Source organism: Penicillium longicatenatum (genome assembly GCF_028827895.1).
Source record: "Penicillium longicatenatum strain IBT 33135 chromosome Unknown contig_4_segment0_segment0, whole genome shotgun sequence".
NCBI classification, from domain to species: domain Eukaryota; kingdom Fungi; phylum Ascomycota; class Eurotiomycetes; order Eurotiales; family Aspergillaceae; genus Penicillium; species Penicillium longicatenatum.
This window is the reverse complement of record NW_026643122.1, coordinates 330,369-357,922: the sequence shown is the minus strand read 5'-3', so window position 1 is coordinate 357,922 and position 27,554 is coordinate 330,369. Positions and strand designations below refer to the sequence as shown.

Sequence of the window (27,554 nt, the reverse complement as noted above, 5' to 3'; positions counted from 1 at the left end):
TGATTTTTCGGCCTCCTCAATTGTATACTGTATTGAGGGCTTGTCCATATTCAATCTTGAATCATTGGATATGGGATAGTGATAGTATTGTATAAGCCGCAGGCTTTGTGAGTTTCTTATGTCAAAGATAAAACCATTCCATCTTTCATTATTCTGTATGAAGTCTGTCGAATGGAATGTTCTCGCTATTCGCATGAATTTATTTTAGTAAAGATCCTTGTGGTCTACCTTAATCAGGTCAGCGCCCTTTTCTCCAACCATTTAGACGGCATTTTGGATACGGCAGTCCGGAATGACTGGGAAAACAGATGCATCAGTCACTCGAAGATTCTTGAAACCATGCACTTTCAGCGTTTCATCGACCACTCCCTGATCAATGTTCTTTTAAAAGCGACAGGTTCCACATGGATCTAAAAGACTTTAGTAAGGTCACAAGAGGGTGTTGTTCCGAGACGTACGGTATCCTGTCTGAGAGCGCTCGAGAATCATTTTGTCCATTGCCTCGTCCGAGTTTCGTGGCATGGGCCACGGATAATCTTCACCGATGATGTCCTTGAAGACCTCGCCAGTCATAAGAATATCATCAACAGCCCGGACACCCTCCCGTAGAGCAATCACATCAAGGTGGTTGTTGAAATAGTTGGTATTGATGTATGGATCGTCCAGTGGATCCTTAGAGCGCAGCTTTACCCAGCCCGGCTTTGAAATAGATCGTAGAAGATCAACGATCACTGTCAGCCACCTTCCTTCCGGAGGGACAGGGAAATGCCACTGAAACGCATCTGAAAACATTGGCTGCGAGGGATTAGCTACCATATAAGACATTATCATTTATTTACTCACCACAAAGTCAATTTGAAAGTGTGGCTGTCCAGCTGGTCCAAATGGATCCATTCCGTTGTTTTCTTGTTTTGCTTTGACGTAATCCTTGATTCAAAAGAGGCGATCGTCAATGCGTGGGAAGCCCACAAGCTCCAGAAGGCCACTCCCCAAGGGACCGGAGTGGCTCCGATTGTATGCCGTGACTGCCCCCTCCTTTTGGGGACCCGCGCGGAGTAGGTGGTCGTCTAAGCCTAGTCCATCTTTCAAGCGAAAGACATGCGGCATAATAGGATGATCTAGTAGGTTGCAGCCGACATGAGGAGAGCTGGAAATTGCTTTGATGCCGAACTGTGCCAGGTCCTTCTCAGGGCCAATGCCAGACAACATCAACAACTTCGGCGATTCATAAACACCACCGGCGACAATAACCTCCTTACGTGCCTGCACGGTCATGTCCTTGCCATCTGGTCCATGGACTTCGACTCCGGTGACTCGATCACCGTTGAAAATCAAGCGCTTGCAGTGCGAGGATGACAAAGTATGTATATTGGGTTTCCCAACAAGGAATGACCAGCTTGAGGAGCGGACGCCCTTGTAGATAGTGTTAACGCAGTGGGTCAGCCCACTCTTTGTGCCATCGTAAATGTTGTCATTGATATTGAGGCCATGCCTTGAGCAACGCATCCCGAAAAGGCCGTAGCTCGGGAACAAGATCCGCATGCTCAACATGAATGAGACCTGACGGAAGATTTGTGTCAGTGCTGACAATTGAATGAATAATATACATATTCAAGCTTCATTAACGCAAAGCATGTCTTAGATGGACCCGATTTTTGAACAAAGCTCCCTTGTTATTCGATGGCTGGCCAGCACTTCAAACATGACATCGCAGTCAGTGACGCACACATGTGCGTATACTGGAAGCTCCAAAGATAACCATTGCTATTTTATACTTCCTACCAAGAAACAAACCCCTGATCCGTTGAAAGGTCGAGTGTCTAGGCTCTTAGTATTTTGTTGATGTTAATTATAAATTTCTGACGTTCCGGTCCAGCTCCGGTCAACCCACTAACAGTATCATGGAGTCGTGACCCACCAAGCAGCTCCGGGGGTATACACCTTTCGTGTTGTCAACATGGCCTCTGAGTGCAAACAGTAGACTCAAGTTAATTTATTTACCTTGATTTATGTTATATGGATTGTACGGAGTACAACTTTGACTCTTGTCCTCCGTACGAGGGATCAGGCCGTTGGGTCACGTGATTTGGAGGTGAAACGTGATTGGCCCACGCACAAGCTCTAGCGACGAACTGTACAGACCTTAGAAATAGGCAAAACTGGTTTCATATCATGAAATGCAGAATAAATGCAATGCGTAATTGTAGGTCCAAACTCGAATGCTCCTGATCCCCCAACGTCATGCGGCACCATCACCCATGAGTTTGATCACAGACTTGACATTGTGTCGAAACACTCCACGTCCCGCGAGATGTGTACTCCTCCATTAAACTTCCGTGTGGTATCGAACAAGTCTGTAAGCCCATCGTGGCACTCTTATTCCGTATACCGAAGGTGGATGCGGCTGCAGAGCCGGCAATGTACCTTGCCACATGCGCTCCACTTTCACATTCGGTAAGTGCTCTGAAAGAGTATTCATTGCGCTCACTGGGACGTTAGCTCTAAAAAGCAGGCTTCTCAGTGCCGGAAAAGAAGTCTAATCAGAAATTTTAGTCCTAGGTTCATCGACTTTGATTTGCCAAAGAGTACATACTTTGATCCACTTTGATATTCTGACAGCGTTGCGATAAGACAGGTCATGATCTCGGGGAGTCCAAGGATCCGCATTTTCATCGAAAAGGATGCTCAGGGATCTTACGGCTGGGCCGTTCATGATAGGAATGTTAACACTTCTGACATAGTTGTTGATCTTCACTTCTAGCTGATGAAGTTTGGGGAAGTTAATTCCATTGAACGCTGCATTGGCCTTTTTAATCTTTGAGTGCCTGACAGAGGTGATTCGGGCTTGTTCAATGCAGTCTGCATAGCATTGCGCACGTTCACGAGACGTGATTATTTCAAAGCGAGGAAGCAATGGACGATTGTGGCTTTTCCATACCGGGTGAAGGGTGTTGAGAGGAATTTTTCCGAGAAGCCGGACAGACTCTGAGAAGAATACCCTATTGATCGTCATGTACTTGGCTGCCAGATGGTGTCGGGAACGATTGTTTGACCACCAATTCCTCAGGTGAGGGGCATTTCGAAGTGTCCCAGCTAGCCAGTAGAGGATCTCAGCAACAAGCTCTGGTATCAGGAGCACTTTTTGTGTAGCTGTGATGGATGCAGTGGATGCAGCAAGTGCAGTTGGGGCCATGATTCTGGATTGGTGGCGGCGAATGTTAGAGCAATGGATGCGTGAGGTGATGATAGGTGGACAAGGAAGGGAGATGAAAGAAAAAAGTCAACAATACTTCTTTGGTAATAAAGTCGCGCGATAATTCCCCTACAAGGTGAATAGCTTTATCTCAAAGAAGGACGGTGACCACGTTGTTAACGAACGGATGGCGGACGCGCCGCAACCTAAATAGTAGTTTATTTGATATACAACATCTCCACTACTTATCGGAACCACTCAAGACTATGAAATGGTGATTGTTAATGGTTGTACACCGTGGCTATAACAAGAAGTAGTCAAGAAGTACGACACATTAACAGCCTGGAAGATCCAAATTCTGCTCTCACACTATTCGCCGCCAGGACGCTTTTTAGACCAACGAACAAAGGCTACCGCCCTCCCAGTACTATAGGTAGGCATAAGCACGGAAATCCCTTACCTAGGATGAAAACCCAAGATCTTCCCATAAGCTATCTTAGTAGACTTTATTCTTAGGCTGTTAGACCCTTAAAAGGAATGGGGCGTACCAGACTTGCGGTTACCGTATCCACAGTGACTGGTCTCGTCGGTTATACTCCAGAGGAACTACCCCACTCTGGATCCACATTGGCTGTGTTTCTGGAGTTCCATTTCCATCTCGCTTACCACTACTTATTAGGCAACAGTAGGTTCATGCCAAGGCGCTTGATTATAAGCCACTGTTTCCCTCTCCAGCCTTTCAATCAGTTTGCTCAACCTCGCCATCGTCACCTAAGACAACACATATATCACCCCTCATGTCTCAAGACTCTGATGACAAGTTCTTCCAACACCCTTCGTGGCCAGGGCGCTGGAGTCATCCTGAAGTTGCGGGCTCTTATCTTGAACGCCGAGCGCGCTGGAAAGAACAGGACTGGTTTCATGACTTAGACCGTACCTCTGTGAGATTCTTGCGCGAAATTAAGTGGCCTTGGGGTTTCATTATTTATCGCACGGTCTATACTCCGCAGTCAGATAAAATATGGTCCGCTTGTCTCGAGAAAATCGAAGAATCCGTTCGCTGCGAGATCGACAGACACGGAAAGGAATACGCAGATAAAACCCCCGAAAGAATTCTCAAAGAAACATTGAAGAACGTTATCCTTGAAGATCGAGAGCGCTGGGACGGCGCGTCGGTTAAACAGATCCGTGCTGATTTCATCGCCCATTTGGAATCAATCGGTTGCTCTGTTGGTGAAGAGAGCCCTCGGTCCACTGTATGCATGATGATCGACGAGGCGTGCTTGCAATCCATTCAGAATACTTTCGACGAGCCCGAAAATAACAGGGGTAGTTGGGCTCCGACGGGGTTTGTCGGTATTGTTGATCCTCAGTATGTGGAGGGTGAGAGCTATTGCAACATGCAGTATCGGGGTTTTATGAGAGCGGAGATTGACTCTCTCTATGACCTAGCCGCCCGCCAACTGAATTACTTCACCATGGATGAGATCTGTCCGATCATGTATATTCGTCCGAGGGTGGTCGATCCAACAAAAATTCCTCTTTACACGGGACTTTGACATAATGAAGACATGAAATTATCCATGTTTACACCAGGACAATTGATCTCAGGGCTTAAAGAATGAAGTTACTTCGCTCTTTTGATTTAAGCTTGTCAGCTCCACATAAGAGTAACCATCAGTCCAGGGCTCATAATGTACTGTGGTTGTTCAGCCGCATCTGACGTCAGTCGTCTCCATGTGCTCTGAGTCATCATATCATGCCATCTGTTTCCGTGCCCAAGTTGGAAAGAAATACAAAAACCACGTTCCGTTATGAATGATTCATGTAGATGAATAAATTGTAATTGGTATTCGGATTCATTAGATAACTAGTCAAGAGTTCAAGGGGTATATCCAAACAAATGAGAGATAAAGCCATATCCATCGTCGTAAGCGCCATGCAGAAACAAGAACTTTTTATGAGAAGCAGAACAAGCAGGGTATTGACAGGTTCAAAGCAAAAATAGAACAAAAACAAAACACCAGTTTACTGTGTAACTTGCGCACTTCGCCTTGGTCGAGACCTGGCCTCATACCCTGGTGGTGCTGCCAAATCGACAACCAGATTCGAGGCTAGGTTCATAGATCGAGGGCGAAAGAACTCATCCAATTCCTCTTGCGTGACAACTAAGCCCAATTCTGACTTTGTTGATTCGGTGTATTTGGGCTGAGTGATCACTTGAATAGGGAGTCGGAGGGAAATTGTCGGGGTCAGAACGTTGGCTCCCGGGGTGTGGTAGGATAAAGAGCAATCAAGCGAGTAGGTGCGAGACATCAGACAAGAGTGGAAGGTCGGCACAAAGGTCTTCGAGCTTGGAAGTGATACAGGGACGACGAGGGAAGCGGTGTAGTACGTATCCCCAGTAAAGGAAGCAGAGGGACCGGTTGAGTCAACCGAGGAGTCCGTGGAGGACGAGGAGGCTGAGTTGACGGAGTCGCGACGCTCACTTGAGGAATGCTTCTCCCATTTTGCTGAAGCTACACACATGCTTGATAAGGAGACGGTGTCGGTGTATAGGCCTTGGCCAACTTGTGCCACCAATGCACCTGACTGACATGGGAAATCTTCCCAAGGGTTCGCGCTATAGTATGTACTTGCCCTAATCTTGCTGGTCATTGAACCTAGCCGTGGTGGCTGCTCATTGCCCACTGGGTCGAATCGGAGTTGCACCTTTGCTACTGTGCTGACTGTATCGTGTGTCTCGCAGCTTGGAGGAAGTAAACAGATCGGCTTTGGTTGTAAGGCAGCCGCGACGAGCTGACCCTGCTTTCCGCGCAAGAATCCACGCTTGACGGTCTTTTCCTTGCGGGTGCAATAGTTGGTGTGATCCACCGTGTTGAGGGGTGGTTCCTCCTCCACAGTGGGGATGATGCGGACCTTCTTGGCAACATTTGCTAAAGTCTTACTCTCATGGTGGCCCGACCTCTTTAGCACAGTGACACGAACGATATATGCGATTTGGCTCATATCCGGTGCCATGTCATCTATGAGAGTTTTACCATCTGCTGACACCATGGAATCTCCCAATGTCGGTGGGAGCATCGTGTGAGAGCGGTGGATGTGGTTATTTTTCTTTGCGTGCATGCAAACCTGGGGCAGCAAGCGCGCCGGGACCACGAATGTGAAGGGGAATGAGTATGTACGACCGGCTTCCAGTACTCGAGGGGTAGGGTAGTCGGTATCTTCAATCGGTTGGCGAAGCTTGAGGAACATCTGCTGTGAACCTGTACGACCGGGACATGCTGCTCGTTCTACTGTAGTGTGCGAGGTTCCTTGATCGGTATTAGCGATAGATACCAAATCATGTGAGCTTTCAGAAATCACCTTGCAAGACAATTTCGATTTCATCGAAACGCGTCTCATGGTCAACAGTGATCTTGGCAATGCCTTCGATGTAATCTCCGGTTGTGTAAGAGGTGACCAGACCAGGCTTCTGTCCTTCCAGATCGATTTCAATCTTGGGAGTTGAGCGCCGAGCAAAAACATCTAGCCCTTCCGAGCCACGACTGATAATCGAGGTTGCCATTGTTTGTGATGGTGGAATGTACGAGGCAAGCAAACCCCTGTTTCCCTGGGGAAGCACGACAGGAAAAGGCTTTCACGTCACTAGAAGGGAAAATATAAATCAAATATGAAAAATGTATAAGAATCCCTGATATATCTGGGTAAAAAAAAAAAAAAGTAGAAAGTGGAGCCGTGGACAACCGCGCATGTATAACAAGGGGAGGGGCATCACCCCCGCTTTTATACAAAGTACAAAGGGTCACGGAGTCGTCAGAGATACGTTTACCAATCGCATCTAGCCTTCTCATCTGACAGTTCGTTGTTCGTGACTCATTCGGGAATTAACACAGAGAAAGCGAACCCGTTTAAGCAGTTAAAGGGAGTTGGAGGGAAAGGGATCCATAGAAAAAGCCCCCGTACCCAATCGTGCATGATTGGCTTATACATCTTGGCCCATGCTCACGCCCTTGGATTGACATTCCCAGTTCAAGCTATGCTTTTCGGGCGCTTTTCCTTCGACCGATCAGAGCGGGAATCCTTTGCGCTGGGTTTCGATCCCTTTCTACCCATGGATTCGCAGTTTCTGCCTGCTTCGTATAGCAAATCGAAAGCTCTGGACTCAAGTTTCAGCTTCTGTCAGAGTTGTGCATTTGCGATATCGGGATCAACTCCAGAACCTAGAAAGACCGGTGGAGCGCGCCTTACGCCGACATGCACGCCCTTGGTGGCTCCACTCATGGGTTTTGGACGACTCGGCTGGCCCACTCACATTCCCCGGTGTCGTGCGCAGGGCGTCATGGCTTTGATGTGGCCAATCATTTCCATCATGCACGCGCAAAGACCTGCTGACCAAACACGGGATTTGAAAGCAGAAAGAATCACACTTCGTGCATTATCTTGAGGGGAACAATGTTCTTCAAAGACCCATAAATCAAGTTCCAAAGCGATGAGGTGATCAAGAAGTTTCCCGCGGACGACGGTAGCCGTTCGGCAAGATCCAGATCTTTCCGACCGTAACCGAGTTGTCTGGATGCCGAGTGGGTTCTTTTTCGGCGTGAACGGGGAAGTCCTTGATGCCAGTTCCTACAATTCGGTGCTCTGATCGGCTCAGGTTGAGATCGGCGTAATTTACGGCATCCGATTCCGATTTATTCGCGACATGGACAGAGTGGGTAGAGAAGATTCTTCTTTCATTTGGTTCAATTGGCTATATGATGGCTATGTGTATGCCAATGGCACTTACGAGATGTCCCGACAGATAAATTACGGTATAGATCCGTTGTGCAAAGCGGACAAAACCGTACTCAAAAAACGTCGACGCATGGAAACCACACTCAATTTTGTCTCATACAACCCCAACCACCGAAGTGACTGGACTGCATCCAGCTCAAGATTAGCCGAGGAAAGCGGCAGACCGAGCGAGGCAAGAGACGTCTTGGAAGGAAGAAAAATGACAAAAAGTAGGATCGTAGTGAAAAGAATCATGCGGTCTTTACCGCGAATTGGGATATCAATTAGCATAACCGTAATACCTATGTGAAAGCCAGGCGGCATGAAAACGCCGTTAAGACGCCAGGACTGTCCGAAATTAATAAGCCACCCGTGTTCGCATGTCCTAAGGTCAAGTCAGTCGATGAAAGTCATAAAAAGGGTGCCAGAAGCAACTTACCGAGATCTTGCGCTCGATCTCCCGCACAGATCGGTCCAACTCCGCGGCAATCATCATCTTCGTATTGTTAGGCAGAAGGAAGTACATCTCACACAGATCACCGTCGATGACACCCTTCACAGGCGCGTAGTAACCGCGATAGATCAGGTGGTCTCGGCCGGCGAGAGGCGGATGCTGAGTAGCCAGCTGCGTCTCCAGGCTTTGGAAGAAATCAACGTCTTCACGGCTAGCAAAGGGGACAAACATTCCAATTGTCCCCTGGAAACCAGTCCAGACAACAATGTCACGACCACCAGCCACAAGCTGTGCCTTATGCAGGCTAGTGGGGATGTCTTGGGTGTAGTAGTGAACCATCAGCTCAAGACGATTGGGAGTTCCCTGCAAATAACCCCGCTCATGAACAAGGTGTGCCCCAGATCCATCTTCGTCGGCCTCTTCCGAAACCTTGCTTGGGCATCGGAGCATCCACAGATTACCAAACTTGTCACCACCGGCAACGGTTTCGTAATCAACCATGGTCGTGGAAGAGGTCCAGCGGGCAATGGAGTCATCCACAAAGGGAATCAGGACATTTTCTTGGTGTTTATAGACCACATAGGTCACACTCTCTCGCACGTCACTGACCACAATTCGGCTACCTTGGGTTTGAAGACCAACAATGGTCTGGGGGACCACAGGAGCTTGGGATTTGCGAAGTAGTTGCCTCACACCTAGGTCGTACAGACGAAGAATGGAACCAACGCCTGCTAACAGTTTGCCTTGGAATGGGAGGAGAGCAAGAGGAGGCTCCTCAGTGCTCGTCTTATGAATAAGCTCGAATTTACGGCCATCCTCTGAGAATCGGTAGATATGGATGAAACCACCCTTCGATTTGGGAGGGCTGACTTCCATATCTTTGGCAGTTCCAACAACCAAGAATGACTCATCATCCTGACTCGAAAATGGGGCGATGGCAACACTGACTGCAGCCTCGTTGTCTTCCAGATCAAGGGTGAAAACGGCCTCCTTCTCGGAGATTGGATCAACAACTTGGATGCATGATGCCCAGTGACCAGTTCCACGGGGGTAGCCGAACTCGGCAGGGGGGAGACTGGCAGGCTCGCCATTGCGGGCTTCTGAGTCCTTGATCAGGCTTTCCCGCGTCGCAGGAGAGAGGACGTTATTGTCAGATTCAATGACATAGAAAAGGGGATGCTCTGGGTGCTTAACGAAGCGACGAGGAGTGTAAGCCAATGGAATCGACTCTTGGAGCATGTTGTTATCGAGTTTCTCAATGGAGAAAATCCTAGACTGCGTTAGCAAGAAAATTCGCACATTGCAAAAGCAAGTCGAGGAAAGTCAAGATGACAGTTTTTGATCTCAGTAGGAACAATTGGAAAAATAAAAACATGTTTTTGATCCACACGGAGGTTCGGTTCCCATTTTTTCATCATATGATCATAGCAGACAATAGGGGAAGAAGGGGAAGGGTGAGCCACATACCGTAAATTTCGGCCTTGAATACCGACCATGCCCTCCAAACATTGCTCGCTGGAGAAGTTCCAGCCCCATTCCAGACCAACGTAGTCCAGCGGGGTTAGCATGAAGCTTTTGGTTTGGGTGTCAGAATACCCGAGCCACGAACGGGAGCTCAGAGCAAGGACTGCAGTTTGACCTTGAACCGAGACCTGAGACAGTTTCACAGGCTTGGCTCCAAGGAACCGTGTTCGGGTATCTGAGAGCTCGCCAGTCACGTCATCTAGCACCGTACGCAGGTAAACACCAGAGTAGAGACCTATGTGGAGGTACAGCGTTGTGCCACCGGAGCTCGAGTCGGCCATGGCCATGATGTTGAGTGCCGAGGGTGCCGATGTGAGGGCTTGGACAGACATGTTTTCCAACATGTTCTTCGTGTCTAGGCTGAGGATGCGGACAGTTGAATCATCACATCCAACAGCCAGGAATGAACTTCGGACACGGCCCTCAGGAACCTCCCCAAGGCTGAGGCAGGTCACTGTGCCGGACATTTGGCGTCGCTCATCATACTCTGCAAGAGACCCATCGGCATCCATTTCAAAATAGACGATTTCTCCAGAGCTGAGGGCGACAGCAACCTGACGTTCGTTTGTGGCAGCAGCGACGATGGAACGATGCTGCGGGGCAGGCCACTCATTCACTCGGTGATCCGCAAGGAGGTGACGGATACCACGAGGGTGCACTTGAATGAGCGAGTCCTCGCCAAGCTGTTGAACAGCAAGTGTAGGGGCTGTGGACAGGAAGCCGGAATCCTCAGTGATCTCCTCCACGATCTCACCAATTCCCAGAACAATGGTTCCATTGGTAAAAGAGAGAACAATGTATCGATCATACTCGTCGGATCGTGTCAACTTCGTAGTCCAGACAGCAGAAGGTACTGCACGAAGCTCCGACTCTACCAGCTCTGAGACTTCGAGTCCATGCTTGAGAGTACGGAATGTACTGCGGGCGCCGGTACCACAAACGGAGTAGATTTGCGGGGCGTCCTCCTCGGTAAGGTTGGCAACCTTGCTGTCGATCAATGGGTTCAACGAGTTGATTGATTCCATGAGGTTCAAATTTTCGGCCGGACGAGGCCGGAAGAATACTGGTTCATATGGAGCCGAGGGATCCGCTGAGAAAGACTCGCTGCTGAATTCAACCTCTTCATCATCATCACCAAGTTTTTCAAATTGGTAAAAATGGTGGTTGCCCGATTCACTAGCAACGTAGAGGAAGCCACTCTTGAGGATAAGGAGACTCGATGCGACAGGAACAGTGTCAAAGAATTTAATCTTGAGACCTTGAACTTCACCAGTCACTTGGCCATTCTCATCCTCGACCATCTCAAGCGTTACCTTGAAGATATCACCATCTTCGGTCTGAAGAAGGAAGAAGAATGCGCCTCGCATTTTGTGCATCACACCCGAAACAATGGTACGTTTACGCTCGGGGTTTTCGGTGGGTCCGCTGCGGCGTGGAATAGGCACGCGGAATGCATCTTGGTTGGAGTGACGGTAGGTGATGTTGTCCTCGGCGCAAACCAAAACACCGCTGGGTCCATCTGCGCCTCCCGGCACTTGGAAAAGCATGTTTGCAGTGCGGTCGACTGGGTCAGACCACTTACGTACGACATGGTTGAGACCTAGGTCAAGCTCGTAGTAAACGAGGACCTTTTCCATTTCCTCAAACGCTTGGCCAGTAGGATCCTGGTCCGCCTCTGAGTAATCCACTTCAAGAGCAGCAAAGATAGGGTTATCATAGCCGACATCCAGGGAAATCATTGCAAACACAAGAGTCTGGGGCTTGTGGGCTTCCAGAGGGGAAGAAATTGTGAGTTCAGCCTGGGAATTGCGGTTAAGAACATAGACCAGCTTGTTCTTTTCCACCGAGGCGATTAAACATGCCCGCCCCTTAGGGTCCACCGCGAGATACTGTCCAGGAACGACCCTGCGAACCCCGGACTTGCCAAATGTTTCCAAATGAATCCGGTTGAAGCGATTCTGCGAGGGAACATATTCAACGATGGTGATGCGACCCGAGTCCGAGCCAATTATCAGATAATCTGCAAAGGAAAATGACTCAGCAAAGTTTCGCTCATGGGTTTAACAGCGTCCACGTTGCTGGCCAGGGCAGGTCCCCCACCCTTCAAGGGGTCGGGTCGAAAAACCAGGACCGTGCTACCCGGGAAGCTTCAAGAATCACTAAGTTGAACTCGTGTAAATGCAAGATTCGGGTCTAAAAAAATGACATACCTTTGTTGCTGCCAGCCAGCCGAAAAACCGCCAATGAGCGGATGATACCAAAGACATCTTGGGAGAAGATGGGTGTAACCTTTCCGAGGGTCGGGTCAGGTCGGTGGATAGTGAGCTTGGAGCCAGACGCCGTAATGACCTGTTGCTCCTTGGTTCCAGAAAATTGGCCCAGAACAGCCTGTGTGATGGCAGTTGGAGGCTGAATAGTCAGGGAGTACATGAACATATGCGAGGTAGTAGCCATAGTGGGCAATTAGCTCGCAGAGCTTTGCAGCTCCGACACCAAGCAAAAGACACGCGTTAATATGGGCAATTGCAGTCCAGGAAGATGGAATTTTCACATCAATCCCATATCTGCTTGGTGGAGTCACAAGCAAGCAAAAGACTCCGTGGTTGATGCCGCTATTACGTGAAGAACGAACGTGTGGGTGTGGCAGAGGAAAGCGGGAGCAAAATAGAAAAGTGCGAAGCTGTTTGCTCGGGTTGTCACGTGGTACCAACCATCCGGTTCGACCGCCTTCCAACTGTCATCATCCGCCATTATGTAATAAGTCTCTTGGAACGCTTTCGCTAGGGTAGACCACCTTAAGGCAACATTCAACTCTTCATCACATCTTTAGACCTTTTGCTTTCTTTCCGCCATTGCCTCCTTGAAACATATTCCACCAGTGCTCCGGCTTCTGTCACTGATCAAATCCTTTTGAATTTGAGTTCCTCGGTGCTGGCTCAGCTTCCCCTCACCCCACTCAGCAGCCGATCCCCAAACAACCATGGCCGACAGCGGTGCTACAGAAGATGCCCCCATCACCTTTACCGTCAAATCTTCAACTGATGCCAAGTTCACTTTCACCCTTCCTCTTTCTACTCCTGTCTCGGAGTTGAAGCAGAAGCTCTCAAGCTCCGAGTATGCAGATACTCCAGCTGAACGCCAGCGCCTGATTTACTCCGGTCGAGTGCTGAAGGATAATGAATCTCTGGACTCATACAAGATCAAAGACGGGCATACCATCCACTTAGTGAAGAGCGCTGCAAGCAACCAACAACGATCCAATACATCCGGCCAGTCTACCTCGACGGCAACCCCTGCTGCCGCTGCCCCGAGTCAGCCTGCAGCAGGTGTCCCCACCAATCTTGCTGCAGGAACTGGCAATAACCCTCTAGCCGGATTGACTGGGGCTCGATACGCTGGATTCGCCCAGCTACCGGGTGCGGGACTCTTTGGCCCTGATGGTGGGGTAAGTGAGCTTAATACATAGACCCTGGCTATTTGTGGAACACCGGTGATTTTCAATATACTAACTCATGTCATTTATCGCAGATGGGTCCACCTCCCGATAGCGATACCATGTTGAACATGCTCGAAAACCCTCAATTCCAATCGAGCATTAACGAGGCCCTTCAGAATCCCCAGGTAATTGACATGATGATCCAGCAAAACCCCATGCTGCGGGATATGGGACCTGGAGTGCGACAGATGATGCAGAGCCCAGAATTCCGCCGCATGTTGACTGATCCCAACTCCATCCGCTCTATGATGCAAATGCAGCGATCAATGGGTATGGGAGGAGGAGGTGCGGGTGGTGAAGGTGCCTTCCCAGCTCCTGGTGTGACCAACACGACTGAGGGAAATCAGAACGCCCCACAACAAGATACCCCACCCAATCCATTTCAAATGGGTCAAATGGGTCAGTTTGGGCAGCTACCTCAAATGGGCACCGGAAATCCATTTGCTAGCCTCTTTGGGGCCAATCCTGGAGCCAATCCTTTTGCTCCTCCAACCCAACCGGCTGCTACAGGAACGGCTGGTCAGACTGAGGGTACTGAGAGCACACAAAACACCACCAGTCAACCTACTACCGGGGAAGCACAGAACCCATTTGCGGCGTTGCTAAACCCGTCTATGTTCGGTGGTGCAGGTCAGGCGGGTGCAGGCATGGGTGGCAACGTTAATCCATTCAATCCTCAACAAAATCCGTTCCTGCGCGATCCTGCTCTCATGACTCAAATGATGCAGGCGATGGGTGGCCAAGAGGGCGCTGCCGGCGCATTGCCATCGTTGTTCGGAGGTGGTGGTTTTGGCACCCCACCTCCCGCGGACAATCGGCCTCCCGAGGAGCGATATGCGGACCAGCTTCGCCAACTGAATGACATGGGATTCTTTGAATTTGAGCGAAACATTGAAGCCTTGCGACGAACTGGTGGTAGTGTGCAAGGAGCCGTGGAATACCTCTTAAGCTACCCCTCATAGGCGGTTCAGATCTCGTCCTTTCAATCCCCGTTTCTGCCGTCTATCTTTCTACCCTATGTATTCCATGACCCCGTTCCGTTTTTAGCTACCGAACGGCCTTCTGAGTTGACGAATCTCCCATTCCCCCTTTTTGCATGCCTACCTTCGATTGTGAATCTATTTTTCTTTTACTCCATATCTATTCTGCTCGGCATTAACAGGCCCCTAGTGAATAGTCACATTTGAATCCAAGTCATTTCGGTCCTGGGTACCAACTATACATTTACTAGCCAGAACATGTAGATTTATTTTCGAGTTCCAATGTTCTTCCGAGGTCTGATCAAGGTTCCAAGGTCTATTTATGTACCTGTGGTGGATACGGCGCATGTACATAATCGAATATCCATTTGTGGGGCAAGGCAGTAACATATACTATGGTGGCCTTCCGGCTGCATGCGTCATGCCCTATTAACAGCCTTGAAAACCACATGCGCACGGAGTTTTGACCTTATTATCTTCTGAGTTTAGCTCATTTTCTTGCATATCCCATGGAAGTTTCCATCTATCTGATTGGCGATTATTCCGTTGAAACTTTATTGGAGATTGCTGCAGCTCAAGGGTCCTGCAATCGGTCGATAGATAATCCGTGTTGACACGACACGTTCCAAGAGCATCATCTCCGGCCATTTTCCTTTCCAAATTCTCTGGACGAGCACCGAATCCCCATTCTGCTGGCACCTGCGGCATTCGGTGCCGATTACACTCGTTATCCTTTTCCCACCTTCCACGTTTCCTTTCCCTAATCGCACCTTCGTCGATCTGAGACAATCAAGACTGGACCCTAGCGATTGCCAAGCATCACCCGAACGAGCATTTACCGCCTCCTTGACAATCGCATATATACCTGCCCCTAGGCGACTTCGTGAGGAAGTGTCATTCAGTTCTTGCAGGGCGAACCCTGGAAGATCAAACGGTCTGCCCCGATTAGCCGCTGCTGATCTGCACTCCGGGGACGTGCGATCACTACTAAACTCGTAGTCGGGCTGTGTAAGTGCATGGGGAACCAGCAGCAGCGCATTCGATTCACATAGCAAGGAGGAAAGGATTATTCTTTGAAGTGACCATGGCAGCTTCGAAGTCGCTAGGCCTTGGTGCCTGGACGCTGCTGTTGCTATCGTTCGTGTCCTGTGCCTGTTCTTTTTACATCCCTGGTAAGCTTCTTCCAACCAGACCAAGGTACTCAGGCAATGTTAACATGGCGCTTCGGTCATAGGATACTCAGTGACTCGGTACAATGATGACGAGCCAATCCCACTCCTTGTCAACAAAATCTTCTCCGACCACACGCAGCTCCAATATGCCTATTTTGATCTCCCCTTCGTCTGCCCCCCAAGTGGTAAGGCACATGGCGGCTCACCCTTTGGATCTGGCCAGAGCATTTCTCTCAATCTGGGTGAAGTGCTGCGCGGCGATCGCATCATGACATCTGATTTCGAGCTCACAATGGGCAAGGACGTGGAATGCCAAGCACTTTGCACCCGTGAGGTTAGTCGCTCAAATGTTAAGTGGGCTCGTAACCTCATCGAGCAGAACTATGTGATCGAGTGGATTGTGGACAATCTGCCTGGCGCAACGAGCTTCGTGACCGTTGACAGAAGCCGAAAATACTATGCTTCGGGGTTCAAGATGGGCTACCGTGATATCTCCCCGTCTACCGGCCGATCCCGCTATTTCATTAACAACCACTTTACGATCGTCATCCGCTGGCGGAGCGCACCGGAGGGAGGAAAGGTGATTAATGGATTTGAGGTTTATCCAAAAAGCGTGACCGCAGCAGACCGCAAAGAAGGCGGTTGCCCAAAGGACATTCACGCAGATCATGAAGGACTAGGTTTGTACATTGCTCCAGACAAATCAAAGCTGAAGGAGAAATATGCTGGTCTATCTTACATTCCCGAGGATGACGATGACGATGACGATGGGTCCACCTTGAGCATCCCGTACACCTACTCCGTTTACTTTCGTGAGGAACCCAAGATTGATTGGGCGAACCGTTGGGATCTGTACTTCACCAACCAGGAGGAAGGCTCAATGACGCACTGGCTGGCGATTGTCAACTCTTTGATCATCTCCACTGTGCTCGGTGCGACGGTGTTTGTGATTTGGAGTCGAACTGTGCAAGGCGACATCAAGGGCCGTGGTGATGGAGCCATGGAGGACCGGAAGCTGAAGGGCCAGTCTCGTCGGAAGCGCAGCGAGAAGAACAAGGAAGGACTACTGGACAATGCTGACGTGGAAAATGACGCCGACATGTCCTCTGATGATGAACCTCTCGAGGACACCAGCGGCTGGAAGCTTCTTCACGGCGATGTTTTCCGAATCCCAGCCTATAGCGGCCTTTTGGCACCACTGGTCGGATCGGGCATGCAGTTATTGTTCATGGCAACTGGTTTGCTTGCGCTTAGCTGCCTAGGAGTTCTGAATCCCAGCTTCCGTGGCGGATTTGTCAGCGTCGGCATGGGCCTGTTTGTATTTGCTGGGTTGTTTTCTGGATATTTCTCTGGTAGACTCTATAAGACCTTCAGTGGAACAGCATGGCGGAAGAATACTTTGATTGTAGGTGGATCAGTCACACAGTGGCATTGTGACATTCTCACTGACTTCATTTCCAGACTGCCTTGCTTTTCCCCGGACTGACCTTCCTCCTTGTCTTGATCTTGAATTTGTTCGTCTGGACTCAGGCTTCCAGCACGGCGATTCCATTCGGCACATTGATTGGCTTGCTCGCCCTCTGGTTGCTCATTCAAGTTCCGCTTGTTTACCTTGGTAGCTGGGTAGGATATGTGCGAGCGAAGCCTTGGGAGCATCCTCTGAAGACCAATGCTATTGCTCGCCAAATCCCACGCCAGCCGTGGTATCTGAGTAGCCCCGCTGGCCCCCTGTTGACCGGTTTGGTCCCATTCGCCGTCCTCTTCATTGAATTACTGTTTGTATTCAAGAATCTATGGCAGGATAAGAGTGGTTACTACTATGTGTTTGGTTTCTTGAGCGTGGTTTCTGCTGTGTTGATAGTCACCGTCATTGAAGTGACTGTCATTGCAACATATAGCCAACTTTGCTCTGAGGTAAGTCCCCCGAATCAGTTGTCCTCAGTATACCCGCTTACCCCTTATAGAATTACCACTGGTGGTGGCAGAGCTTCCTGACAGGTGGCAGCAGTGCCTTCTGGATCTTCGCCTACTGCATCTGGTACTATATGTTCAAGTTACACGTCACTGGATTTGTGTCCACCCTGCTGTTCTTCAGCTACAGCTTCCTCGCCTGTGCAGTGTACTTCTTGTTGACTGGAACCGTCGGATTCCTGGCTGCATACACCTTTGTTCGTCGTGTGTATAGCGCGATTAAGGTTGACTAGAAATACCTCGAGACTTCACCACAAATACAATGGAACCGACCACGCCTCTTAACGAAGTAATCTGTTTGATAAGCATCGGTGATCCAGCTGACCACCACGGCGTATACTGTCTTTTTCATTGCATCTTTTCGACTCCTTTATCGCCAATTCGTGTTCATCGAGAAGATCCTGTTGGATCTAACCTACTCTCTCCCTTCATAGTTTCCTTCATCTTCTGTCTATCCGTCTCACTCGAGTCGATGACCCCTTTTTTGCAATTTTAGACAAGCGAGTATTATCGTGTGATGGTTGATTGTCTAGTTGTATTATTTTCAAATCTTGTACGTTAGCTATCTCGCCGGCATCAATTTAACTGTCTTTCTTTGACGATTTATTCATTCTAAATGCAACTGCATTCAACCTCCCTATCTTTTTCATTTACTCTTCCCTATTCACGTTACGTTTTCACACGTCCCTCACACTTACTTTCTCCCTCGTCATCGCATAGCTTTCACCCATCATTCGCAAAGTATTTAATCACTCATTTTTCACGGTCTTTCTTCCTCCGCTTCCTTCCTCAAACTTCTTTCTTACAACTTCTTTCTTCTATGCACTTCATCCGGCAACCAAGCTTCAACTCTGACTCCTTATACAGTCCTTTTTGCTACGTAAGCTTCGAGATCTTGTCTCTTCAACCCGAGTCTTCCACTGGAAGTTCCTTGTCCCTACTCTTGAACATAGATAAGGACGGTGACTTCTGAACGGTCTTTGCTCTCTCATCTCCACCCATCTGGTTCAAAATTTCTCACCTCGAATCTCAAAACGTTCCAAGCTTCAGGGACCTTAAACTTACATTATCATCATGGCAACAATAATGTCCTCAATCATTGGATCCACCGTGCTAAAGACCGTGGCTCCCCCTAAGTACAGCAGTGTGGACCATCCGCTGTTCAATCCTCAGCGAGTCCCCCGTGTGCTGGAGGATATCGAGGAAACACGTTCAAAAATGGAAATTATGCGTGGTCTCTACCTCAAACCACAAGATCAGGCCAGACTGAAATACCGGCCTTATGGCTGGTTGAATAATTGGTTGAACCCAAGAAAAAGCCGTTGCTGTCGTTGTTTCCGTAAGTTTCTTGAAATTACTTTTTCATCTCATATGTTTCCTGTCATAGCTGACATCCAGTGGCAGTCCTCAGGAGAAATTATGGGTGTGGGGCCCCCAGCAAGGAGCATCTGGAGTTCTTTCAAGAAGCATCCAGGCGTAACAAGGGAGTGCCCGGGGAAAGCTCCCCTTTGCCTAAGAATGGGGACTCCGAATGCGTGTGTTTCAGCGCCAAAGAAGACGAATCCAGAACCCACGAGGTCCCAACTACCAACGATGGTAAAGACAGATTTGTCACTCTCAATTTCGAGAATGAACACGGTAAGTTTAACTTCAAAGTACTCGAATCCGCCGAACTTGCGGAAGGTCAATTTGAGCGAGGTACGAGCCGAGTTCCAAACTGCTTGTACCATCCGGGTGAGCCTCGAGATGATGTCAGGGAACCCCTTTTTTGAGGTGTTTTGACTCAACACTAACCAGGCTGCAGGTCTTTACGTGTTGCGACCAGAGCGTTTTCACACGTGGGTGTGTTCTAAAGTGGTACCACGTGCGAGACATCAAATTCGGACGGTATGACTATGATCCTAGTCATCCAGGCCATGGACTTGAGTGGTACCTCCACGACACCCCGGAGAAATTTCCAATTCCACCCGACACCCGCTCTGGCGTGGTGGTGGCTCTCAAAACGGGAATTAATCGTTGGGGTGAACAAGAATTGATTCGCCTTAGTGTCGTGGACCTCTATTCCGGCCAGGTCCTCATTGATAACCTCGTGTGGCCCGACAATCCCCTCCTGCACCTCGACACCAAGAACAGTTGCATTACCTGGCCAATGATGTACGATGCTCGCACCAAGGGCCTCTGCTTAGAAGGCCGCGAAGGAGCTCTTCTACGTCTTTGGGATTTTGTGACGCCTAACACTTATGTCGTCCTGCACGATGGTCCACAGGATATGATTCACCTCAGATGGGTCCACGGAAAGATCATTGATACCCATGAGCTGGAGGGACGCATTTCGAATGACAGAAACCGGACTTTGAAGCGGCTTGCCATGGTGCATCTCAAGCGCAATATTCAACAGGGTCGATTTGGGCTTGATAGCCTCGAAGACGCAATGGCCTGCCGGGACCTTGTATTCTGGTATGCCAGGAATCTGTCTCCTGAGAAGCGGCAGGATGATCATGAACCTCTCATTCAGTTAACCATTCCTAAAGGTCCCAGCGACTGGGAAAAAGAATTAATGGAGTATGAATGTCGGATTTTTCTGAGGATCAGGGCCTACCACAATTAAGGATGGTTCGAGTTATGTCCTCGCAATCATTTCCCACTTGGTCCATTTTCCTTGGCGTTTGGTTCTCCTCTGCCAGTGATCAAAGTCGACTGGATGATGAATTTGCGAGCGCACAGCCGACTGGTTCCGAGTTTCTTTTTCTTGTCTTTTTCTTTTTAATTTTTTTTATCGTTTGTTTCTACGCGCTGGGAGAAGGGATTTTGCTTTTTCTTTTTGTTCTGGAGGTTATCGGTATGCGAATTTTCGAGTTCTTGATTTTGAGGTCACATGGACATTGATATGGAGAGTTTGAGACTGAAGGATAATTTGATTCGGTCAAGGGAGTGGCCATAGGAAAAATGAACCCCCTAAAAAAAGTCAATAAATTTGTTGCAGCTCCTTTCCATGCCAGTACAGTAGATTTCCATGCCAGTAGATCGGAGGTTTGATTGCGATTGTGACGAAGAGAGTGCATGTGCAGGTTATCTCCGACTCGAGCATTGCGAATCCTCTGATTGCGCCATTCTGCATCGGGTGATCCGGTCCCGCCACGCAATGCGTGCCCAAGTGGAGACCACTGCAACATCCTCAGCGCCTTTCCCGGAAGAGCCGCCACGAAAGACTAGCGGTGACCACTTGGCATGAATCCGGGGTTCAAGGTGACGTGATTCCAAGGGGGGATTGCTCACCTGGGTGGTGAAACTGGAGAAATGCAGATCCCTTCAATGGCCTCGTTCCAAGTTGTATTGAGGTAATCAAGTGAATTGATACATTCGATGCGAGACCATGTCAGCCTGAACATGCATGTATACACCGCTTGTTGTCCCACTTGTCGGCCTGCTCCGCGGGTCCTTCACGGGCGTTATTCGCTTCGCAACTCGTTCAATTTGCGGTTGCTTTCTCTCCCTTCTGATTGGCTCTCAAGATAAGCAAGTGGAGTGCCTGCCCCTAAACCCCCCTAAGGAATCATGCTAACTGAGTTCGGTAATACCAGGGGCATCAGCTTCGCCGTGATTGGTCGTCAAAGCGATGACACGATCGGTGGATCCCTAACTTTGGCTGATAGTCGGTTGGGATCGTCCCCGTTACAAGGGTCTGTCGCGGAGCCAACGGCAGCGTTCGAAGCTTCCTGTCCACTCCGGGGTCGAGTGGACTCCGAGAAAAAAAGGCATCGGCTTCAAATGGGGCTGAAACAGTTGAGTGAAATTAATGGGCTCATGCTAGCTGGGAGTGGGCGGATGGGTGGAAATCGCAAGCAAGATTACGACGATATCTGGTATTACGGGTGTATCGGCCTTGTTACACTGGTGGCAACTCGGCAATCACGGTGTCCCGGGACTTCGAATGCGGGCCAACAAGCCTCCTTTTTCACGATTCTGAGTGGACAGGACTCGATTTCTCGAGCAGGACACCCATTCCTGACTCTCAGATCAATAATAGGCAAGTAGCCACATGACCCAAGTGACCCAAACTTGATGCGATTACGAATACCGTACAATACGCCACTTCTCCGTCTCGAATTCTGGGTCAATCACACCATCGCACTCTGAAATTGTGCTATCTTGCGCCTTCAGGATACGTCAGTGCCGGATCATTCCCCTGATCTTCAATGCAGTAGTCCAGCCGCTACTGTGGATTTATCGGGGAGATCTGGGCCTGCTCTGTTTTTCTGCTTGCGATTTGCGTGGCGGTCTGCACGGTGACATGACTGTAAGAGCCCCTCTGTGGGTTTAGGGAGTATAACCCCGTGGGCAATACTGTACTCGCGCTTGTAAGCGCAATACAGTTCCCACTTGCTAATCTATTCTAACCTGGGCATTGTTGTATGTAGATGCTCTCGGGCCTTCTTATCAATCGTAAAAAAAAAAAAAAACTTTTCCATTCCATCCTTTTTTTCTCGATTTTTTGGGTTTGATTCCCCACACGTGCCAGTTTTGGGATTCTTATATGAAGCCCCCATCCCCAACCCTGGTTCTGGTCTCTTTTTCTTTTTAACCCATCTTCTGTTAAACCTTCTTTGTTCTGCTATAGGGCCATCTTGAATACTAGCATCCTTCATCATGGCGAACAAGAAGCCTAACATCCTTTACATCATGGCCGATCAGATGGCTGCGCCCTTGTTGTCCTTGCACGACAAGAACTCGCCCATCAAGACACCTAATCTGGACCGTTTGGCGGCGGGTGGTGTGACCTTTGACTCGGCCTACTGCAATTCACCGCTGTGTGCTCCATCTCGCTATGTGATGGTGAGCGGCCAGTTGCCCTCAAAAATCGGAGCTTATGACAATGCTGCCGATCTGCCTGCGGACACTCCGACTTACGCCCACTACCTGCGCCGAGAGGGTTACCACACGGCCTTGGCCGGGAAAATGCACTTCTGCGGTCCGGACCAGTTGCACGGTTATGAGCAGCGTCTGACGAGCGATATCTACCCCGGTGACTACGGCTGGTCCGTCAACTGGGATGAGCCGGTGAGTAACGTGGAAATCTGGCAAATGACGAGACAGTACTAACAATCCCGCAGGAAATTCGTCAGGACTACTACCACAACATGGCCTCGGTGATGGACGCTGGCCCGGTAGTGCGCACAAACCAATTAGATTTCGACGAGGAGGTTATCTACAAGTCGCAGCAGTACCTGTACGACCATGTGCGTCAGCGTACTGACCAGCCCTTCTGTCTGACAGTGTCGATGACACACCCTCACGACCCATATGCCATGACCAAGGAGTTCTGGGACATGTACGAAGATGTCGACATTCCGCTTCCTAAAAACGGCAATGTTCCCGACGAGCAGCAAGATCCTCACTCCCAGCGCGTGCTGAAATGCATTGATCTGTGGGGCAAGGAGATGCCGGAAGACCGCATTCGGGCTGCCCGTCGCTCCTACTACGCCGCCTGCACTTACGTTGACACCAATATTGGCAAGTTGCTGAAGACTTTGGAGAACACTGGTCTGGATGAGAATACCATTATCTGTTTCACTGGTGATCACGGTGATATGCTTGGCGAGCGTGGTCTGTGGTACAAGATGACTTGGTTCGAGAACTCGGCCCGCGTGCCAATGCTCTTCTATGCCCCCAAGCTGTTTGAGCCCAAGCGCATCAAGGAGAATGTGTCCACAATGGACATGTTGCCTACGTTCGTCGATTTGGTCGGCGCTCCCCTCATCAAGGATCTCCCTCTTGACGGTGTCTCCTTGATGCCCTATCTGACCGGCGGCGAGGGCCCTCGTACCGACACCGTGTATGGCGAGTACATGGGTGAAGGTACTCAGGCTCCTCTGATCATGATCCGCCGTGGCTGCTGGAAATTCATCTACTCCACCATTGACCCACCCATGCTCTTCAACGTGGCCGCCGACCCAGAGGAGAAGATCAACCTCGCAGCTGGTCTCCCCACCCTTTCAACCGTCCGCACCCCTCTCGCAGTAAAGTCTGCCAACCCTCTAGCCGTGCCTGCGCCCCTCCCTACCCCTGGTGAAACTCCTCGCGTGTCTCCTATCCCCCAGCGTGTTGGCGAAAACGCTGGCTACCCCTTCCCCGCCCCTACACCTCCACGAACCCCCAGCCCAGCCAAGTTCGAGACTCTTCCGGACACCACCGACCCTGTCAAGATGCTCGCCTACTTCACCGAGGAAGTTCATGCTCGCTGGGACCTGGAGAAGATCCGCCAGGATGTCTTGACCTCGCAACGCCGCCGTCGTCTGGTCTATTCCGCTTTGATCGAGGGTAAAACCCAGAACTGGGACTGGGAGCCACGCGTCGACCCGAGCACTCAGTACGTGCGCAACCAGGGTAAGGGTATCCTGGATGACGTCGAGCTCATCTCGCGCTGGCCTCGCGTTTTGCAGCAGGCCGCCAACGAACACGGTCTTACCGTCTAATATGAACCTCTTTCCTTCTCTCCCCGGATGGGAAAGGGCGACCACACATAATTATGATATGTCTTTCAGCATTCACGATGTTTCCACTGCGATTTGCGATCTCATCTGCCATTCAGCAACGACATTGTTCTTCATTTATCTTGACTTTTTTATTTCCTTTGGGATTTTAATTTTTTTTTTCATTCTTATCTCATCCATCAGCGAGGCGCTATACCCGGGAACTATCTTCTCTTCGATGAATTCTTTTGTCTCCCCAATCAATTTGCATTTGACTCTTCGCGTGTTACAAAAAGCATGTTCTGGGTTTGCACATGTGGGTTCTTGTATATACTTGTTATTATCCCGGGTTGGGTGTCATGTCATCCATTGTGATTGTCTTTTTGTTGATGCCTTAGGTAGATATAACCAGACTGGATATATGATTACTATTTGAATGTGACTTTTGCAATCTATATTTGAGTTTTTTTGGGTCGTACTGCGTATGTGGAACGTATGCAAGTAACATGCATAGTCTTGAGGTTAATTCTTCTGTCCAGGTATGGAGGACATCCCCGCGTATGAACTAATTGGTTCCAAGGTTGATGAATGTTTATATAATTGACTGTACAATATACCACGGCTAGTCCCGTACTCTATACTCTAATCCGGTAATATTATCCAGTAAAAAGGTTCCAGTGATGTCATTTTGCTCAGACTCCGCGGTTGTATCTTGACCCCACACTTGGCATAGAGGGTCCGTTTCCAATAGCGCTGCATAGTCCCTATATTAGTGATACGAATTATTCCAATCATGAGTGGGGTCTGTATGAAGCGCTAGCTGTATCCATTTGTTCCACACTTGAAAGCGCGCGCATAGTCTGGCCCAGTAGGTTTCGGTTACCGATTATGTGTATACGAGCTATGATGATGACAGCGTGATCTTAGGTCTTGGTGGGATGGAAATTTGAAATACGAAGTATGTGTCGTATGGGTTCTTTTGGAGAGGCTTCTATGGATGTACTCCAGTACGCACGGGCGATGTCAATGATAATGCCAACTTTCACAGTCAATGGAGAAAACCATCTATTTGGATTATCACGGTGTAGGTAACCTTAAATGAAAGAACACCTTGGCTAGCAAAGCGATAGACCGGACCAAAGCCGTGCTTAACTCAAGAAGATATGAAAAGATTCCCAAAGATCAAACAACCGCCACATAACGAAAACTCGATGGGATATCAATGCGATCATGGTTGTCATCAATGCCACATACAGTGGAACTATCATTTATATACAACGCTCAGGGTCATGAAGTATTTCGCTTTTTGGGCATTCTCACTCGATCAGCCATACGGGCGCTTTGATTAGGACAGTCGCAGGTCCCTTGCCGCGTACTTCGACGGTAAGGAATGAGGCAAAGCGGATGCGAGACGGCTCGGCTTGCTCTGTTTTGTCTCCACCCGCTGGACGAGCGGGTGGGTCAGCGGGTCGGCGACCCATTAAGGCGCCAAACACGGATCGTCTTCGAGGTTCGCGTGGGGCGGGGGATGTCCCGTCTGCACAGGGTCCTGTGGAGTTCGAGGCCGGCGAGGAGTCGCCTTCGTCGTCGATTTCCTGGTCCGCTGGTGGAGGAGGTTGGTGCGCAAGTGGTGGCAGTTGACCTTCAACCTTCATGTAGTTGTCGTGGAAGGAGATGTTGGGTGGGAAGTACTCAACGCAGACATCACGGGCCTCTAGCGGGATCTTTTCAACGATATTAATGGTGTTCTCAATGATCATTCGCACGCCGGCCTCCAGCCCTGGGTGGGCTTGGTCTTGCAGCTGTGTGCTGAGGAAGGTGGCTAGCTCCACGCTCAAATGCTCGATCAACTCGGCGCGGTGCTCCTGGGCGGTGGGATTTGCAAGAGTATCACCTAGACCATCGAAGGTGGTGCGACGCCAGTTGGAAAGTTTGGCAATGGCATTTTCACGGTCCTCATCTGTGACTGGTCGCATCTGTTGTCGTCGCAGGTTCATCTCGATCGACTTCAGCTGAATACTCAGACCAGGGTCCAGCCCCGGATGGAAGTGCCGTTGAAAAACTTCTTCCATCAACCAGCGACTGACTACTGCACGTCCCAATGCCATCATTTCCTTTGTTCCCACCGCCAGTGCATCGTCCGTTACCAGGCCCTGCAGCCACGTGGGAATGACCCGCCAGTCCTTACGCACAGAGAATGCTAGGTCCTTGATGGCTCCATCCAGTCGCTGGAATCGGTTTGTATATTCATTGTCATCGAGCACAGTACGAGAAACCGCCATTCGTTGATGTGCAACGGTGTTCTGGAGATGCTGTACTTGCGCCTCCTTCTCGAAATAGTAACGCTTCACCTTGGAGTATTTGCTCTCTGCAATTCCCGTCAATATTGTCCTACACATGCATTCGGTCGCAGACTTACGTAGTTCATCATGTTTCTGAATTAATGCCCGAACGTCAAGGTTCTCCAAGTCATCGCGTGTTCGTGACCCCGTTGGCGTGTTGCGGGTATGCTCCGTCGGCATATTCTGAGCAGCGCTCCCCCTACGCTCCTGTTGCCCCGATCGATCGGTGGATTGGGCCTGTGGTGTCGCCTGCGAGGCCTGCTGCATGGCGTCAGGAGGGTTCTGGTGACGACTCGGGGAAAGGGACTCGTAAGTCTGCCGGGAAGGGGGCCGGGATGTATTTAATGCCAGATCGTGCTCGGGGCGAGACAGCGTCAGGCCCCGGTGACCGTGGTCGGGTAGGTAGCGAGGAGAATCCGGGGTTCGTTCAGTTGGTGACGGTCGGCCGTACTGCTGAACCAGCGTTGGATCGGTGTTGGCGCGTTCAAGCCCGGGAGGAATGAGAAGCTGGCCCTGTTGTGGCTCGGACTGTTGCGGCGACCAGTCCTGGATATCACTACTGACAGAAGGGTGAGATTGGTGTAGCGATCGTTGAGAGTGCTGTAGGTGTTGTTGCTGGTAGGCTAGTGATGCCGACCGCGGTTCATAAACGGGTGGGTCTGTTGGAGACTCTTCCTCTAGGTGTATATTCTGGTGTTGATCCTGCGTTTCGAAGGGTGGGGGGTGCCGGGGGGAGCTTGGCTGCGAGAGGGGCTGCGAAACCTGTCTGATCCCTTTGACGGAGGGATTGCGATCGATAAAGCCGGAGGTTGGGCGCTGAAATATGCCCCCGGCCTTTTTCCGACGAGGCTGTAAGTCCTCAGGGGCGATCTGCCGGTCGCGTTGCGGTTGTGGTTGCTGCTGCTGTTGCTGACGTAGGCTCTGGGCACGACGCAATGACGGCTGAGCGAGGTCCTGCGCTGCTTGTGGAGGGCCGGAGGATTCCTCGTAGGCGAGGCGGTGATCTGGGGGGCGGTCCACGTAGTTGTTGGAGCTGTGGTCCGGTGGAGCCAACGTGGGCTGGCTCAGATTCTCGACTGACCGGGCAGAAAATCGACTTGGCTGAACAGCAGGTGCTTTGGATCTCTTGAATAAGGGCATCCTTGATCTGATGGGCAAGGACACGGATGCGACCCT

The 27,554-nt window shown here is 49.9% G+C and overlaps 10 protein-coding genes across 10 annotated transcripts; 5 read left to right on the top strand and 5 right to left on the bottom strand.

Annotated features, from left to right (window-relative positions):
* Positions 1-429: 429 nt before the first annotated feature.
* On the bottom strand, positions 430-1,551 carry N7484_006930 (oxidoreductase; the record flags this gene model as incomplete). The annotated part of the gene is made up of 3 exons (XM_057117317.1): positions 430-795; positions 844-927; positions 970-1,551. 3 exons carry the CDS (start codon positions 1,549-1,551, stop codon positions 430-432), a joined length of 1,032 nt encoding a protein of 343 aa, XP_056970352.1.
* Positions 1,552-2,445: 894 nt separating this feature from the next.
* Positions 2,446-3,193, bottom strand: N7484_006929 (uncharacterized protein; the record flags this gene model as incomplete). Its single annotated transcript, XM_057117316.1, has 2 exons — positions 2,446-2,463; positions 2,594-3,193. The coding sequence occupies 2 exons, from the start codon at positions 3,191-3,193 to the stop codon at positions 2,446-2,448; spliced, it is 618 nt and encodes a 205-aa protein (XP_056970351.1).
* A 797-nt stretch (positions 3,194-3,990) lies between these two features.
* On the top strand, positions 3,991-4,752 carry N7484_006928 (uncharacterized protein; the record flags this gene model as incomplete). Its single annotated transcript, XM_057117315.1, has 1 exon — positions 3,991-4,752. The coding sequence occupies one exon, from the start codon at positions 3,991-3,993 to the stop codon at positions 4,750-4,752; it is 762 nt and encodes a 253-aa protein (XP_056970350.1).
* Positions 4,753-5,221: 469 nt separating this feature from the next.
* On the bottom strand, positions 5,222-6,761 carry N7484_006927 (arrestin (or S-antigen), N-terminal domain protein; the record flags this gene model as incomplete). The annotated part of the gene is made up of 2 exons (XM_057117314.1): positions 5,222-6,507; positions 6,560-6,761. The coding sequence occupies 2 exons, from the start codon at positions 6,759-6,761 to the stop codon at positions 5,222-5,224; spliced, it is 1,488 nt and encodes a 495-aa protein (XP_056970349.1).
* A 1,566-nt stretch (positions 6,762-8,327) lies between these two features.
* On the bottom strand, positions 8,328-12,401 carry N7484_006926 (DDB1/RSE1 family protein; the record flags this gene model as incomplete). The annotated part of the gene is made up of 4 exons (XM_057117313.1): positions 8,328-8,354; positions 8,409-9,693; positions 9,891-11,967; positions 12,158-12,401. The coding sequence occupies 4 exons, from the start codon at positions 12,399-12,401 to the stop codon at positions 8,328-8,330; spliced, it is 3,633 nt and encodes a 1,210-aa protein (XP_056970348.1).
* A 526-nt stretch (positions 12,402-12,927) lies between these two features.
* N7484_006925 (ubiquitin domain-containing protein DSK2) lies at positions 12,928-14,405 on the top strand (the record flags this gene model as incomplete). Its single annotated transcript, XM_057117312.1, has 2 exons — positions 12,928-13,392; positions 13,476-14,405. The coding sequence occupies 2 exons, from the start codon at positions 12,928-12,930 to the stop codon at positions 14,403-14,405; spliced, it is 1,395 nt and encodes a 464-aa protein (XP_056970347.1).
* A 1,102-nt stretch (positions 14,406-15,507) lies between these two features.
* N7484_006924 (transmembrane 9 family protein) lies at positions 15,508-17,799 on the top strand (the record flags this gene model as incomplete). Its single annotated transcript, XM_057117311.1, has 4 exons — positions 15,508-15,595; positions 15,658-17,000; positions 17,057-17,509; positions 17,560-17,799. The coding sequence occupies 4 exons, from the start codon at positions 15,508-15,510 to the stop codon at positions 17,797-17,799; spliced, it is 2,124 nt and encodes a 707-aa protein (XP_056970346.1).
* Positions 17,800-18,640: 841 nt separating this feature from the next.
* N7484_006923 (uncharacterized protein) lies at positions 18,641-20,174 on the top strand (the record flags this gene model as incomplete). The annotated part of the gene is given in 4 exon segments (XM_057117310.1): positions 18,641-18,905; positions 18,965-19,204; positions 19,223-19,264; positions 19,480-20,174. The coding sequence occupies 4 exon segments, from the start codon at positions 18,641-18,643 to the stop codon at positions 20,172-20,174; spliced, it is 1,242 nt and encodes a 413-aa protein (XP_056970345.1).
* Positions 20,175-22,213: 2,039 nt separating this feature from the next.
* On the top strand, positions 22,214-24,039 carry N7484_006922 (putative choline sulfatase; the record flags this gene model as incomplete). The annotated part of the gene is made up of 2 exons (XM_057117309.1): positions 22,214-22,624; positions 22,678-24,039. The coding sequence occupies 2 exons, from the start codon at positions 22,214-22,216 to the stop codon at positions 24,037-24,039; spliced, it is 1,773 nt and encodes a 590-aa protein (XP_056970344.1).
* Positions 24,040-25,352: 1,313 nt separating this feature from the next.
* On the bottom strand, positions 25,353-27,518 carry N7484_006921 (uncharacterized protein; the record flags this gene model as incomplete). Its single annotated transcript, XM_057117308.1, has 2 exons — positions 25,353-26,404; positions 26,456-27,518. 2 exons carry the CDS (start codon positions 27,516-27,518, stop codon positions 25,353-25,355), a joined length of 2,115 nt encoding a protein of 704 aa, XP_056970343.1.
* Positions 27,519-27,554: the final 36 nt, after the last annotated feature.